Raw genomic sequence first — 13845 nt, 5'->3', positions numbered from 1 at the left:
CATTCGAAGCAAATTGTGTCGCTTCGAGGTTTTGAAGCAATCTGACCATTGTCCATGGTGGTCCATCTCCATCTCCAAATGGAGACACCTACTGGCCACGTTTAGTATCGTCACATCCAGATTCTGTGAAACGACTCAAACAAGCTTTGACGAAGTCAAATATACTTATTTTGGTGGGTTATGCCAAGCTATCGACACTAATGCTCAATAAATATTTCGGTGAAATCACTATACAATAAACAAAACAGAAAAAAACGTTCACATTATCAGAAACAGCTAATTGCAAATGTAATGAACACTATTTGAAGTATTTTTTTTCTGTTGTGTTTATTAACATTTGTAAGGCAATTTCACTTGCTTGGTATTTCACGTTCACGTGTAAAACATGTCATTTATGAAAATAATCTGTTGACAGGTTGGAATTATTGCATAATTTACCACTTAGGTGGTAAAAAAAACACACTAGTGCCCCCTATCGATAAATTGAAATGTTGGTGTGTTGCTTAGATACATAAGAGTGAAGAGACGTTGTGACACCTTTATGTTGAAGATAGCAACGTGTAGTGGAGGAAATATAATTCTGATGAAAGGTGTGAAAAAATATACAAGGTAAGAGATTGAGACCCACTTGTAAAAATAAGCCCTCACCTTATTATGTCGTTTTAATAAGGCTAATTTTGTCAGTATTCTTATTTAGCTAGCTACCATTTTGTTCTTGGATCAGCTCCAAGTATTTTTAACCAAAAAAAAGTATTTTTAAAATGTTTTATACAACATGTCTAATCTAAATGTGCACTTCATGTGGTGCTTGAACCACGTTATAACCTTTGATCTAACTTTGATCTAGACAGATGCAATGGCATTTCATTATTTTAAGCCTTACCTTTGATCATGTGAAGTTAATTTTATTACTGTAGCCAGAGAGTCTGAGGTCTGTACACTTAAACAGACAAACTGCGTTTAATCTACCACTGCAATGGAAGAGTCTGTGATGCAGCAGCACTTGGTCCACTACAAACAGGCCACAGAATCTGCACGAGAGGACCTAGCTGCTCTCCAGGCTAAATATCAGCGTCTCCAGACACAGGTGTTTTCACCTTTTCACTAACTAAAGAGTGCCTCTTATAATACAAAGTAGAATTTGAACATTTGTTCCACATTATGTTTTTCACATTTTCACTTTAACAGCTGCAGGATTGTCAGTCGAAGAGTTCATCTCAGGAGGCTGTGGTACTTGACATGAGAGAGGCAATTGACAGGCACAAGGAGACAGAGGCCAGACAGACTTCTCTCATTAGTTCCCTCAGGGAGCGTATCCACAACACAGAACAAGAGATTAACGCCATTGCCTCCTCCAAAAGCATTATGGATATGAAATTACAAGTGCTTACCAAAGAGAATGAGGAGATGAAACGGAGACAGCTACAAATGGAGATCAAATCTAAGTAAGCACTGGGTTGTTCTGCTCATTTGATACATTATACCACAATTAGCACCTCTGACATATAAAAATAGTTTAGAGTTGAACCATTGAATGTGTTTTTCTAGAGAATATCTTGGAGAATGGGACATGGCAAAGCAGCAGGCAAGCGATTTACAGGCGAGGTGGGAGGAGCTTGTGTCCCGATTAGCCAGCAAACTCTCCATTGATGTAGACAGGAGTGGCAAACCCACGGAGACCATTGTCTCTTTGGTGAGTGCATGATGAATGCTTTCAATGGGGACTTGTATTATTCTCTTTGTTAATAAAGCACACTTGCATCTTCAGGTAGATCAGTGCTGCAAAGAGAGAGACAGACAGAAGACACAGATAAGTGCCCTGGAGGAGAGTGTGAAATGTCACGAGGTGGAGTCCAAGGCCAGCAGGGAGACGGTGAGACGACTGGTGGCTGATGTGGACCGTGAACAGAAAATCTCAGCAGCCCGTGTTAGCGACCTGAACTCAGTCAGACAGGTAACTCTTCGTTTCTGACACGTCAACCATGAGCAGCTACGATCCGGCAAACGTAGTGCCTCGGCCGGAGGAGAACAGCCATGTTATTGTTGTGCTTCTCAGGAGCTTGAGCATGCGATGCTGAGGGAGCAGAGTCTGGAAGAGGAGCGTCGCAGCCTGGGAAAGAAACTGCAGGAGCGTGAGCTGGCGCTAGCTGCTGTTAGCCAGGAGTACAGCTGCCACAGCAAGCATGCTCAGGACCTGGAGCACACGCTCCTCAGATGCCAAAATGAGGTCCGGGCATTGCAAAGTCGCACGGAGACCTTCAGGAAGGAGGTGGAAGTTCTGCTTGGGGCTCAGTCTGCAACTGCTCTGACCAGAGAAGAACACATTCTGGAGAGACTCAGAGAAATATGCAGAAAAGAGAAGAGCAGTAATGAGGTAATGTTAAATTCTCAAACAGAAACAATGCTTTTTATTCTTTGCATTCACTTATCTCTGACACTTTGAATAAGTGCCGGTCCCTCTGCTCCAGGCCGTGGCTGAGCTGGAGGCCAGGCTGGCTGAGGGGTCGTGCGAGCTTGCCAAGCAGACAGAGCTGCTGAGAGCCACAGAGGTGAAGGCCCGGCACTTCCAAAGCAGGATGCAGGAGCTGGAGACCGAGCTGCTGACAGCAGGAGTCAGCAAAGATGGGCTGAGAGACGAGAAACAGCAGGTGAGCTGACAGGTGTTTACAGGGTCCTCCAGCTACTGTAGTTTTCTTACCAGCGTAGAAGAGTTGGTTTATGTTTTGATATTCTAATAATGCCACAACAGTGAAAGTTAGAAGTGCCTGACAGGGTTCAGTTATCCATTTAGTTTTTCTTGATTTTTGTGCAGTACCTGCAGTTTCTGGAGCAGCTTTCAGAGAGAATGAAGATAGAGCGTGTAGCCACAGATCTGGGCTTTGACATGAGACTTGAGGCTCTGCTGACACGAGCAGAACAACTTACAAGACAAGAGGGGAGTGCAGTAGTCGAAACCAAAACTCTGGTCTACAGTCTTCAGAAAAAGGTTAGAAAACTGTTGGAGAACACAGTGGACTGTGGTATAACAGGTTTCTCTATAATGGTACGAAGACACGCTTGAACTCCCCTGTTCTCCTAACTGCTCCAGCGATTCCTGGGGCACACTGAGATGATCTCTGTTGTTTTGGGTGAAAGGTGAAGGAGCAGAGGGAGAGGTTGGAGAGCAAGGAGCTGCACATAGTGTTGCTGAGGAGGAAGGTGGCCCAGCTGGAGGAGGAGAAGAGGAGTCGCTCGGCTCTCGCCGTTGAACGCGACGACGCCACCTTGGCCAGCAGGAAGCTGCAGAAGAAGGTGGAGCATCTTCAGGCTCAGCTGAGCGTCATGTGCTTCTCCAGCACGGAGCTGAAGGCCCAGCTGTCCCACACCAACGAGCTGAAGGTAGAAGGGAAGAGAGCTCCCGCCCACAAGCCGGCCAGAGGCAGAGTCATTTAGCCACGTGTATATATATATATATATATATGGAAATGTATAAATGTATCTACTACACATATCTACAATCTAAAACCCTCCAGAATGTATGAATTGTATAATAAGATTTTTAAGATATTGTATAGGACATAAGTTGTATTGTGGCATTAAAATATTGTGAATTTTGCATTTGTATTTTGTGAACATAAAAAACCCTGATAGCTCAGGTTTTACTGTGTTTGGTGCAATAAGATTAGAGTGATGGAACAGAGCCAGACCATTGAGGAGCAGAGTAAGTGTCTGGACAAACTTGAGAAGAACAAGGCAAAAGTGGCAAAGAGACTTAGCACAGTAAAGACAGAGCTGCAGAACCAGGAGTACAAAGCCAGCCACGAGCTCCAGCAAGCCCAGAGGATCCTCCACGGCCAGGCCAGCACCATGGCAGAACTGGCCCACAGGGAGAAACAGGTACAGTGTACGGTCACCCACTCACCGCTATGGACTGCATTGACATTCCTGTTGATCTTAGCATTATATTTGTGCATGCCTCGCCCTTCTGTCAATAGGACGATAACTTGGTGTGTTTCCCATGTCAGCTGCTGGACTTCTGCATTGTGGTGTCACAAATGTTGGGGGTGGACATGCCATCCACCACGCCCAGCAGTGAGGTCATCAAACGGTTGGAGGTTCTGATTCACTCAAGCTGCCTCCAACCGCGCCTGGCGTGCCAGTGTGGAGCACTGCGCTATGGGCCCTACGGGGCTCCAGTCGCTACCTGCTCCACCCACACAGCTGGTCCCCTTGTACCTGAACCACTGGCCCTGTCTCCACCTCCCTCCAGAACTACACCCTGAGGACCATGTGACACTTGGGCCTTATGTTGGTTCGTTCAAAATCAGTGGCAAATTATAAATGGTATTTAATAGGTAATAATGGTGCATGTTATGACAATGGTTGAACAATGTTTATGAACTCGTCTCAGAGATTTATTTTTAGGAGGTCATTAAAAAGGAATTTTGTGGTTTACGTCCTGATTCATCTTATTGGATAAAAATGTATTTGATTTGAATTAGGACATTTAAAGTGTTTGGACTGGAGATGAAAAACTTTAGGTTTTATGAGTTTTTATGCTTAGGAATTAATTACGTATCCACACCAAATAAACAGAACTCAAAATATCAGCAACTTTTTATTTTTTAATATTTTTGTTTTGGGCTAATAGGATAATAAAAAACAAGTTTATATAGCATCTCTATTTTCAATGCAAAGGTTTCCTAGGCCTTAGCAAACTGTACATAGATAATATATCTATGGTATCCATGATTTTCCATACAATACTGAATATCTGACATTTAACTTTGATATAGCAGGTTAGTTAAAGTTTAACAATGACAAATCGAGAAAAACAATGAACAACTTTAAAAGCAAAATAATATCACATGCCAAAAATACATATAAAAAATAGTTGCAATATATAGTTCTTTAAAATGTTATTTTACAAGTATTCCATTCTTTCTAAGTAATTCCAAAGACTATATCTATATCACCAAGTCAACTCAGTACTTTTCATGATTAAAAAAGAAGAGGGAAAAATATTACAGCTTTGTCACATGAACTGGTCATGAACCAGTATTTCCAACAGGACTAATCCACAGTGAACATCCACTGATAATCAGTCAAAATACTTTGATAAATATCTTTTTCTGCTTTTTTTTAATTTGGAAGATCTGTATTAATACCATTAATGTCTGCCTATCTTGCAGTGCATAACCAACAACCATCTGTCTTACCATTATTATTTATGGTATTAATTTTCAGTGCAACAAGCTTCTTCTTAATATCTACATTAGATGTAAACCTAGCAGCTGTGTTTAGCTACACAAAGACAGAGTAGTCGGCTTTGGCTGCCAGTGTAGTGGTGTTAGTTGTCTAGGCAGAGTAACATCTATGAGACATCAGTGTTCCAGAAACGCTCACACAGGTGGAGGCCCGTGGGTGTAACTGAGCGTAGGATGGAAGGAGTGGGTGAAGGTGTTCGAGTGTGTGCAGCTGTAGTCGTCCTGGTACGCGGGCACCAGGCAGGTCGTGGCCGCCAGTAGCAGCAGGAGGAGCAGCTGCAGAGGTAGTGAGGTCCAGAGGACACGCCGCAGGAAGCGTCCGCACCAGGACCATGACTCCGCCTCCTCAGAAGGGGAGGAACCGGATCCAACGCCGCTGGGAGACCTGCTCACATCATGGACATAGCAGATCACATAGGAAGGCCCAGTTGCAGCATTCATACACATCAGTTGGACTATCTATTTGTATAGTTCTGAAGTATCCTGTGAACTACAGTTTTGAATATCTAAACATTTACAATGTCAAATATGTGTGCTTTTCAGATTTCAGGGATTTGTATGTATATATCCATACTTGCCTAATCAAAAGTCCATGCACCATCAGGTAGAATTGATATGGTTCTATCTTAGCAAATGCAGGCTGCTACTTTATTAACAGAGAACGCTTAAGCTGGTCAGGCCTGACAGACAGAGTTAGCTTAAGTGAGATGCAAGCTTTTACTTAGAAGTGAGGGAACCACCTTAAATGAGTGTTTCTCCTCCACATCCTGCCATATAGTTAGAGAGGAATTACAGTACATGCCAAGGAGAGGAAGCTGCCTAGCAGTGTGTACTGGAAAAGCATTTCAAGCAGTTCTTTGATAACGGCAGAATTTACTGTGAAGATACAAACTAAACATTGAACTGATGCGAGATAACGGCTCACTATTCATGCTGTTCAGTGTGTATCAGATTAAAGCCAAAAACATTACAATCACGTGAGGCAACTAGGCATTGTTCAACATCTCAGTCTGGATACTGAAAAAATGAGATCTGAGAAATTGAACACTATGTAAAACAAAGCTTAATTTTTCATGTAGTTTAAAAAAAATGAGACTTGATCATCTCAATTTATGTCATTATATAGCCAAAGTAGGTCTGCATGTTTTGTATTTGACACAAAATGCCATTTGAAAGCATCTCTCCTCACACCCAGTACGCCTATTAAACAGCACTGTTATGACTGCTCAGCACTGCCCCAAACACGCCCTTCTATTCTCCACAAATGGACACCTGAGAGGACTGAAGCACAGATGGCAGATTGTAGGGGGAAGAAGATGGAGGATTAGTCATTGAGAAGATGTGACACAGGAAAGAGAGGAGGAGAACGCCACAGACCTCTGCTGCGACGCTGTTCATTGCAGACGCTTGCTGGCTACGCGGACGATGAAACAGTTGCTCAGCAAGCAAGTAGCCAATAACAATTTTTTTTTTCAGCCACAGAGTATAAGCAGAAATAATAAATGCATAGTAAAGTGCGCTGTGACAGTAACTGAATGTACTCCTTGAGGAGTATAGTATACTTTTCTGGTGCATGGCCTCCTGTTGGTGACATCTGAGATTTCTAGTCTAAGCTGTTTCTAAAAAAAACTATATATAAAATGTTCAAATTCACTTGTACAATTCAAAATCAGGTATGTTTTTTCAGTCACTAGCACCTAAGTTGATTGAGGTGATTTGACTAAGCTAAGGAGCTTTAGTCATACAGGTCTTAGTAAAACTTCAAATCAACCCAGACACAGTGACGGAACTGTGAAATATCAGATCACAGGCTGAGCTCTTCCTAATGTTCTAGAAACCAGGAGACAGGTACCTGCGACGTGCACTGCTCACAGAAGCTCCAGCCTTGGAGAGACTACTTTTGCCCTGTTGCTGTTTGCAATGAACAGGGGGGGGAGTAAAAGAAAGAAAGAATGTTTCAGTCTGTGCAATTAAGTCTGATTCTGATTCTAATACATCTAGCAAAGCTACTGACAGAAACCTAAACGGATGCTCAGGAAGAAAATCGAATGAGTGGGAGGGACATTCTAGGGAAGCAAAGAAACGTTTTCTTCAAACAAAGTTGTCCTTCAAAGAAACTGGTTCTTCAAAGCATAATGTTGCAAAAGATCCTTGCTGGAGGGCTAGATTAAAAAATAAGAATTAACTCAGACAATTTAAAACTGTCTGGTTTCCTACATTTTAAAGACAAAGTGAGGCCAGCATTAAGTATTTATATCAGAACCAGTTTTCTGTGGACATTAGAGAATCGAGGGTGTCTACAAGGACCATGAATAAGAAGAAAATGTGCTGAAGAGCTAAATGACTAAATGAGGCAGACTAAATGGGGGTGGGGGGTGTCCACATCAAATGAGAAATCGGTTTGGAGAAAGTGGCACTGGAGTCAAGTAGAAGAGAGGAGGAATCAGACCTTGAGTGCTGAAGTGGTGATGGGGTATGCGGGATATGGGCGTGGGCACTGGGGTATGTGGGATATGGGCGTGGGCACTGGGATCTATGCCGAAGGACACCAAGACTATACTGAGTGTCAAGCGTGTCTGTGGAGCAGGTTCCTGGGGCAGTGGGGGCACGAGTGAACATCCATTGCCTTCACGTGACAAAAGACTTTCATCCTTGCAGAGCTACTACCCCCTACCCGCCAGAACGCTACCCCATACCCGCCAGATCAGGACAACGCGTTACCGATCGCTGCCGACTCGGAGTGCTCCGTCCCGAGACAGGACTCAGAGATCCCGACGTGTCCAGTTCATCAGCGGAAGACCAAGATGACAAATCCTAGCAGATTAAACATAATGAAAGGTATGTACAGTATGCATCAGTTTTATCCAAATATGTTTCAAAGGAATGAATGTATGTGTCAGCTGAACCGAGGCGCTGACCTGCTGACTGCTGGTAATGTCTAGAGTCTTCTCCAGCTCTCTGATGGCTCGCGTCACCTCCTTCAGGAGCAGTTTGAGGCGGTTCCCAATAACATGCACCTTCTCCTTGGCCTCCAGACAGTCGCTGCCCTCCGCATGGACGAGCAGCTGTAGGGACATGTCCTGCAGGGACGCCACCTTCAGCTGTGAGTCCAGCAGCTCCCGTCGGATTTGCTGGAGAGAGCAAGCACAGAGGAATAAGTCCTGCCCAAGACTGGAACTACTCCAGAACTGCATTTACACAAGCGCATATTGGGCTCCGCAATATTTATAAACCAGCATAACGTGTCGTACCGAGAGGGTTTTGTGGTGCTCCTGCAGAGTGTCGCTGTCCTGGCTATGATCGATCGGGACAATCTCATTCCTCCTGCGATCAATATTCTCCAGCCACAGAAGAAGGCCGTGACTCATTTCATGGAAGTCCTTCAGGACACAACGCATATATAGTTCAGTACATAATGATATATAAACTATATATCACTTTCATTGGAGACACAGACAGAGCAAAATACCTTTCATGCCAATCGAACTGTGAATTACTGCAATACCCTGTGAGTTTGCAGTAAGAGCCGACAGACTTGCCTGGCACTGCATCAGGGCGTCCTGCAGAGAGCTCCTCCACTCGCCCAGCGCGCTGTTCAGCCTCTCCCACCGGTTGTTCATCTCCCTGAGCCGAGCCTGCAGCTGCTGCGTCTCGCCGCTGTCCGACTGCACAAACTCAGAGCTGCACAGGTTGATGGACAACACGATGGCCTTGCGCTTGTCCACAGCCTTCTGCAAGCCCTACAGCAGATTGGAAAGCTCCGTTACCGGCACCGTTCTGGACGTTTCGGCTGGAGATTTGAACTCTGTCTCCCATCACGTCTCATTTCATATTAATAAAGTTATTTGAGTCGATGTAAGGGCTAAGGCCACCATTCGTGTGGTAAGCGGCCGTTCCCAGCAGACATGTCTGGAGGGGCTGACCTTGAGATTCTTGATGCGCAGCTCGATGGCTTGGATGTCGGCGCTGGCATCCAGCCGGCTCTGCTGCTCCGGTTCCGCCCCTGCCTGCCTTGACTCCGCCCCTGCCTGCTCCAGCTCCGCCTCTGCCCGCTCCAGCCAGTTCCAGATGCTGTTCAGGTCCGAGTTGAACTGCTGCCACTGTTGTAGGTTCTGCTTTATGCGTAGCTCTTTGCTGAGAGCCTGGGCCTGCAGGAGCTCCCAGCGCTCGATCACACCTGGAGACAGCAGCACCTCAGAGCTCCAGAGACCATGGACTACAAACGGACTGCATATTTTTGTCAATGTTAAAAATGTGTCACAGAAAACATATACAGTACATTCACTGTGCATCACCACTACTAAACATTATGAACCTTAATTATAATATTAAGTATATTATATTTACTATTAAAAGTGTGATGTGAGAGTATTATATGTGTTTTTGAGTACCTGAAGTCTGGGATTCTGAGCTGTTTGGGTTCACAAAGCCAGACAGCTTGTCTTCCTCGTCCTTCAGCTCAAAGCCGACCCTCTTCAGTGTGTCAATGCTGCCACGACACTCACCCAGCAACCGCATCTGCAGAAACACAGAAACATGCTCACGTTGCTCAAGGAAAGTTTACCTCTACCAGAATCACTTACAGCCTAGGTAGTCACACCACACAATTACCCTGGAGAACAGTGAGAGTGCTTCCTGCAGAAAATATCTATTTATTATGTATTTTTGCATGCTGAATCCAAATATGGTTTCTGTATTACCATAGTAGGTATGCCATGTGTAATATGGAGAAAATAAAATATAGATGAAACTTATATGTCACTCTGCAAAATTCTGAAAATTGGGCCCTGCCTGGGCCCTGCCTGGGCCTTGTTCTTGAGCCTGCAAGAACACAGAGCCCTAAGGCCTCTGCAGGACTCACGTAGCCCACGTAGGACGCGTCCAACTCGGGCCCGGTGGGCGTGCGGCTGCGGATGAGGTTCTCCGTCTGCTGCAGGTGGAATCTGCTGGTGTCCAGGGCCTTGGCCAGGTGACGGAAGTGTGTCTCCAGAAAAGCTCCGTCTCCTGCAGAGATGCAGTCATTACCATCAAAGTCCAAAAAATCTGCCATTGAAGTTTGACACAGGCACAAGGACTGTAGCTTGTATCCATCTTTCAATAAAATAAATAAAATATTAATTTCTGGTACTTGAAGCAGAAATATATTTGTGGGGATTATTCATAACAGGTTCTGAGGTTCTGACCCTCTATGATGACAGGGGTGGGGAGCATTTTTTCCACTGGGGGTCAAATTAAAATTATCATAGCTGGTTATGGGCCACAGGTTGCAGCAAAGTTACATACAGCCAACAAATAGGGATGTAATAAACACATACTGATTACAGTATATAAAGTTAGATATTCGTAATATCTTTTGCAATATCTTTTCCAGTGTGGTCTGACGGGGCTGGAAAGGCCGAAATGTTCTGGCACTAGCACTAGGGCAGCAAGCACACACTCCTTCACACCCTCATCTGCAGAATAGCTTCAGCTCTTTGCGCTCAATATTGACATTTTGCCACTAAAAATCTAGGGCATGGACATAACAGGGCCAGGTGTGGCCCTCCACTCAACCGTATATGGCCCGCAGGCTGGAGGGTCCCCACCCCTGCATAACGACAAACATGTTTATCACATAATATATATATATATATATATATATATATATATATATATATATATATATATATATATATATATATATATATATATATATATATTAATTCAACACTGATTTAGGCATCAAACTGACCTATTGCTGTTTTAAGAGATCATGCCAAGTTGCTTTAGTAAGTTATTGTGAATAATACCCATGTGTTTGGGAAACACAGACACAAAACAAAGAAAATGAAAAGCACCCTTAGGAAACCTGTATGGTGCTGAAACAGAATGAAATGATCTCAATAATCATCAGTCTCTCCTCATCACAAACCTCTGTAGAACATGCAGTAGATTAAAGCATGTAAATCAACCCAGAGCAAAAAAGAAGGAAAGAGGTTAGACAAAGCAAAGGAAGGAGGTTAAAAAAAGGTCACGACTGCAAAAACTGGCTGTGTGCCAAGATTTGGCTGTTAAGGGGTTAGAAGTGATTAATCAGATTTTCAGGGGGTGTTGGTTGGGTTAATATGTGCTCCCCAGTCCAGCATGCTGTGGCCAACGTTGCCTACCAGAGGTCGAGCTCAGAGTTTGCTCTGTTAACTTTACATATGCTTCAGGGCTCTCTGGGATCTCTACATCTGGGAAGAGACACATACAGTACATACGGTACATACAGTACATACGGTATATGTAGAATGGTTTCGGCAGCGCGTCTAAAACAGTTCATATTTAGATACCATCTTCAGCTGTAGGGAATCTGATACGTGCTCCATCTAAAAATGCACCTATAATGTTCTTGTTGATGAGCTCAGTATATTTTTGTAAGTCAGATTCATTCATAATTAAGATAAAGATGGCGCTACACGACCTTAAAGGCTGGTTTAAACACCCATATTCATAGGCCTTTGGGGCATTCACAGCAGGCTTAGGCCAAAGCCCAGACTGACCTGAGAGTCCCGAGGCCTCGCCCTCGGGGCGTGCGCCGTCCTCTCCCTCCTCGCCCCGCTCCGAGGCCAGGACCCTGCCTGCACTCTCGGGGCCGTGGCTCAGGTCATAGTCGTGGTCCCACTCCAGGGGGATGGAGTCCACGCTGGCTGGGGTGTCCCGGCCCGAGCACTCCGCCCGCGGGGGGGCAGCCAGCGAGGCGGAGCGGCTGGAGGAGAGAAGACCGTCACCCGGGCGTTCGCTCCACAGGAGGCTGGACGCCTCGCCTGCCTCGTCCAGGTCTGAGCAGGAAAGGTCGTCGTCTGCAAGCTGAAAATACAAGCAAAGCACACGTTTGAAAACATATCAGACTACAATGAGAAAAGCCAAAGCTACAACAGGGCAACCTAAAATTTACCTCGTACAAACTTAACAACTTAGGACCTTATCAGATATCTATGCTTCTGATATTACTGCTATAAGTAAGGGTTCAGTAAGCCTGTAGATAAGGAGGTAAAGGTTCAGTAAGCCTGTAGGTAAGGGGGTATGGCTTCAGTAAGCCTGTAGGTAAGGGGGTAAGGCTTCAGTAAGCCTGTAGGTAAGGGGGTAAGGCTTCAGTAAGCCTGTAGGTAAGGAGGTAAGGCTTCAGTAAGCCTGTAGATAAGGAGGTAAAGGTTCAGTAAGCCTGTAGGTAAGGGGGTAAGGCTTCAGTAAGCCTGTAGGTAAGGAGGTAAGGCTTCAGTAAGCCTGTAGATAAGGAGGTAAAGGTTCAGTAAGCCTGTGGATAAGGAGGTAAAGGTTCAGTAAGCCTGTAGGTAAGGGGGTAAGGCTTCAGTAAACCTGTAGGTAAGGAGGTAAGGCTTCAGTAAGCCTGTAGATAAGGAGGTAAAGGTTCAGTAAGCCTGTAGGTAAGGGGGTAAGGCTTCAGTAAGCCTGTAGGTAAGGGGGTAAGGCTTCAGTAAACCTGTAGGTAAGGGGGTAAGGCTTCAGTAAGCCTGTAGGTAAGGAGGTAAGGCTTCAGTAAGCCTGTAGGTAAGGAGGTAAGGCTTCAGTAAGCCTGTAGATAAGGAGGTAAGGCTTCAGTAAGCCTGTAGGTAAGGGGGTAAGGCTTCAGTAAGCCTGTAGGTAAGGAGGTAAGGCTTCAGTAAGCCTGTAGGTAAGGAGGTAAGGCTTCAGTAAGCCTGTAGGTAAGGGGGTAAGGCTTCAGTAAGCCTTTAGCTTTACCGGTAGGCGGGTGAGTTTCTTATAGTAGCGCTCCACTCGTCCAAACACCTCCTGGCAGTAGCGCTGCAGCTCCTCCAGCTCCTCCTCTATGACGGCGGCATCAAGGGGCTCACTCTTCTCTATCAGCGCCTCCCCGTGGTGGAAGATGTGCTCCGTCCTGGCTGTGTTCAGAGAGATCTCCTGCTGGAACGCCTGCTCGGGAGAAAGTAAAAGGAGATGGATCAGACCAGGCAAACGAGACAAACTGGAAATTATAGTACGCAAATCGCCCGCAGTCACCCGAGCTGAGAGCGAGTGGACGGAGGTGGCTCACCCTAAGCTGTTTGAGTTTGGCTTGGACGTCACACTCGGAGAAGTGCTCAATGTTGGTCAGCTGGAGGTCCATCTCAGTCAGCCACACCAGTATGCTGTCTCGGGCCGTCTCAAACTCCTCCCTCTGACTAATAAAGTGCTGCAAGAGCGAACAGTTCAAATGAAAAAGACACCTTCCTGCAGAATGACATTTAAGATGACTAGTCGCATATTATTTTAATACTATACACATGTGTTTGGAACAAACTTAAGATTTCTTTAACATAAACTCATTAGGCATGATTTAGTCCATGCTCAGAGCCAGGCGTCAGGCCGTGGGGTGGTGGTCTCCGTCTGAAGGGAGTGTGGGTGTGCGTACCTTGAGCCGACGCAGGATGGCAGCCACGCGTCTCTGCAGGTTGTCCCAGCGCAGGTTGCCATCGTGGGCCATCTGACGCAGGCGACAGGCCACGTCGGTGCGGTTCTCCCGGGCCAGACGTCGGTACTGCTTATTGATCAGCTCCAGCTGGGTCAAGCTCTCATGCACCTGCCGCTGAAAAACCTGTCAGAGAGTAATGATATT

At 45.3% G+C, this 13845-nt stretch overlaps 2 protein-coding genes across 12 annotated transcripts in view; one reads left to right on the top strand and one right to left on the bottom strand.

Moving 5' to 3' along the window:
- Positions 1-28: 28 nt before the first annotated feature.
- Positions 29-4500, top strand: LOC143501304 (coiled-coil domain-containing protein 170-like). Of its 3 annotated transcripts, none has more exons than XM_076994968.1 (12): positions 29-173; positions 508-609; positions 950-1087; positions 1189-1445; positions 1549-1693; positions 1769-1954; positions 2057-2374; positions 2469-2648; positions 2813-2986; positions 3136-3378; positions 3661-3876; positions 4005-4500. In XM_076994968.1, the coding sequence occupies exons 3-12, from the start codon at positions 977-979 to the stop codon at positions 4260-4262; spliced, it is 2088 nt and encodes a 695-aa protein (XP_076851083.1). In that variant the 5' UTR covers positions 29-173; positions 508-609; positions 950-976; the 3' UTR covers positions 4263-4500. The 3 variants fall into 3 exon arrangements, with proteins under 3 accessions (XP_076851083.1, XP_076851082.1, XP_076851084.1); XM_076994967.1 differs by having other exon boundaries at positions 918-1087; XM_076994969.1 differs by having other exon boundaries at positions 900-1087.
- An 84-nt stretch (positions 4501-4584) lies between these two features.
- The window catches only part of LOC143501301 (nesprin-1-like), an 80546-nt gene continuing 71285 nt past the window's right edge, over positions 4585-13845 (bottom strand). For 5 of the 9 annotated variants that reach the window (XM_076994958.1, XM_076994957.1, XM_076994961.1 and 2 more), the window contains 14 exons: positions 13642-13824; positions 13285-13422; positions 12972-13163; positions 11771-12077; positions 11393-11461; positions 10108-10250; positions 9638-9764; positions 9170-9423; positions 8786-8986; positions 8498-8626; positions 8165-8377; positions 7968-8060; positions 7099-7157; positions 4585-5631 (listed from right to left, as the gene is read on the bottom strand). In XM_076994958.1, the coding sequence (XP_076851073.1) occupies positions 5382-5631; positions 7099-7157; positions 7968-8060; positions 8165-8377; positions 8498-8626; positions 8786-8986; positions 9170-9423; positions 9638-9764; positions 10108-10250; positions 11393-11461; positions 11771-12077; positions 12972-13163; positions 13285-13422; positions 13642-13824 (2358 nt within the window). In that variant the 3' untranslated portion in view covers positions 4585-5381. The remainder of the gene's footprint in view (positions 5632-7098; positions 7158-7967; positions 8061-8164; positions 8378-8497; positions 8627-8785; positions 8987-9169; positions 9424-9637; positions 9765-10107; positions 10251-11392; positions 11462-11770; positions 12078-12971; positions 13164-13284; positions 13423-13641; positions 13825-13845) is intronic. The other 4 variants (XM_076994964.1, XM_076994960.1, XM_076994963.1 and 1 more) reach the window with 3 other exon arrangements.

This window comes from Brachyhypopomus gauderio, unplaced genomic scaffold (genome assembly GCF_052324685.1).
Source record: "Brachyhypopomus gauderio isolate BG-103 unplaced genomic scaffold, BGAUD_0.2 sc168, whole genome shotgun sequence".
In the NCBI taxonomy this organism is placed as follows: Eukaryota; Metazoa; Chordata; class Actinopteri; order Gymnotiformes; family Hypopomidae; genus Brachyhypopomus; species Brachyhypopomus gauderio.
The sequence above is the reverse complement of the archived record's forward strand: the minus strand, read 5'-3'. Positions and strand labels throughout refer to the sequence as shown.

What these genes read in the sequence shown, in the direction of transcription:
- LOC143501304 (XM_076994968.1), top strand. Translation starts at nt 977, where the DNA reads ATGGAAGAGTCTGTGATGCAGCAGCACTTGGTCCACTACAAACAGGCC. An exon ending in AAGAGAAGAGCAGTAATGAG is followed by an intron (nt 2,375 to 2,468) that starts GTAATGTTAAAT and finishes CCTCTGCTCCAG; the next exon opens with GCCGTGGCTGAGCTGGAGGC. An exon ending in TGAGAGACGAGAAACAGCAG is followed by an intron (nt 2,649 to 2,812) that starts GTGAGCTGACAG and finishes ATTTTTGTGCAG; the next exon opens with TACCTGCAGTTTCTGGAGCA.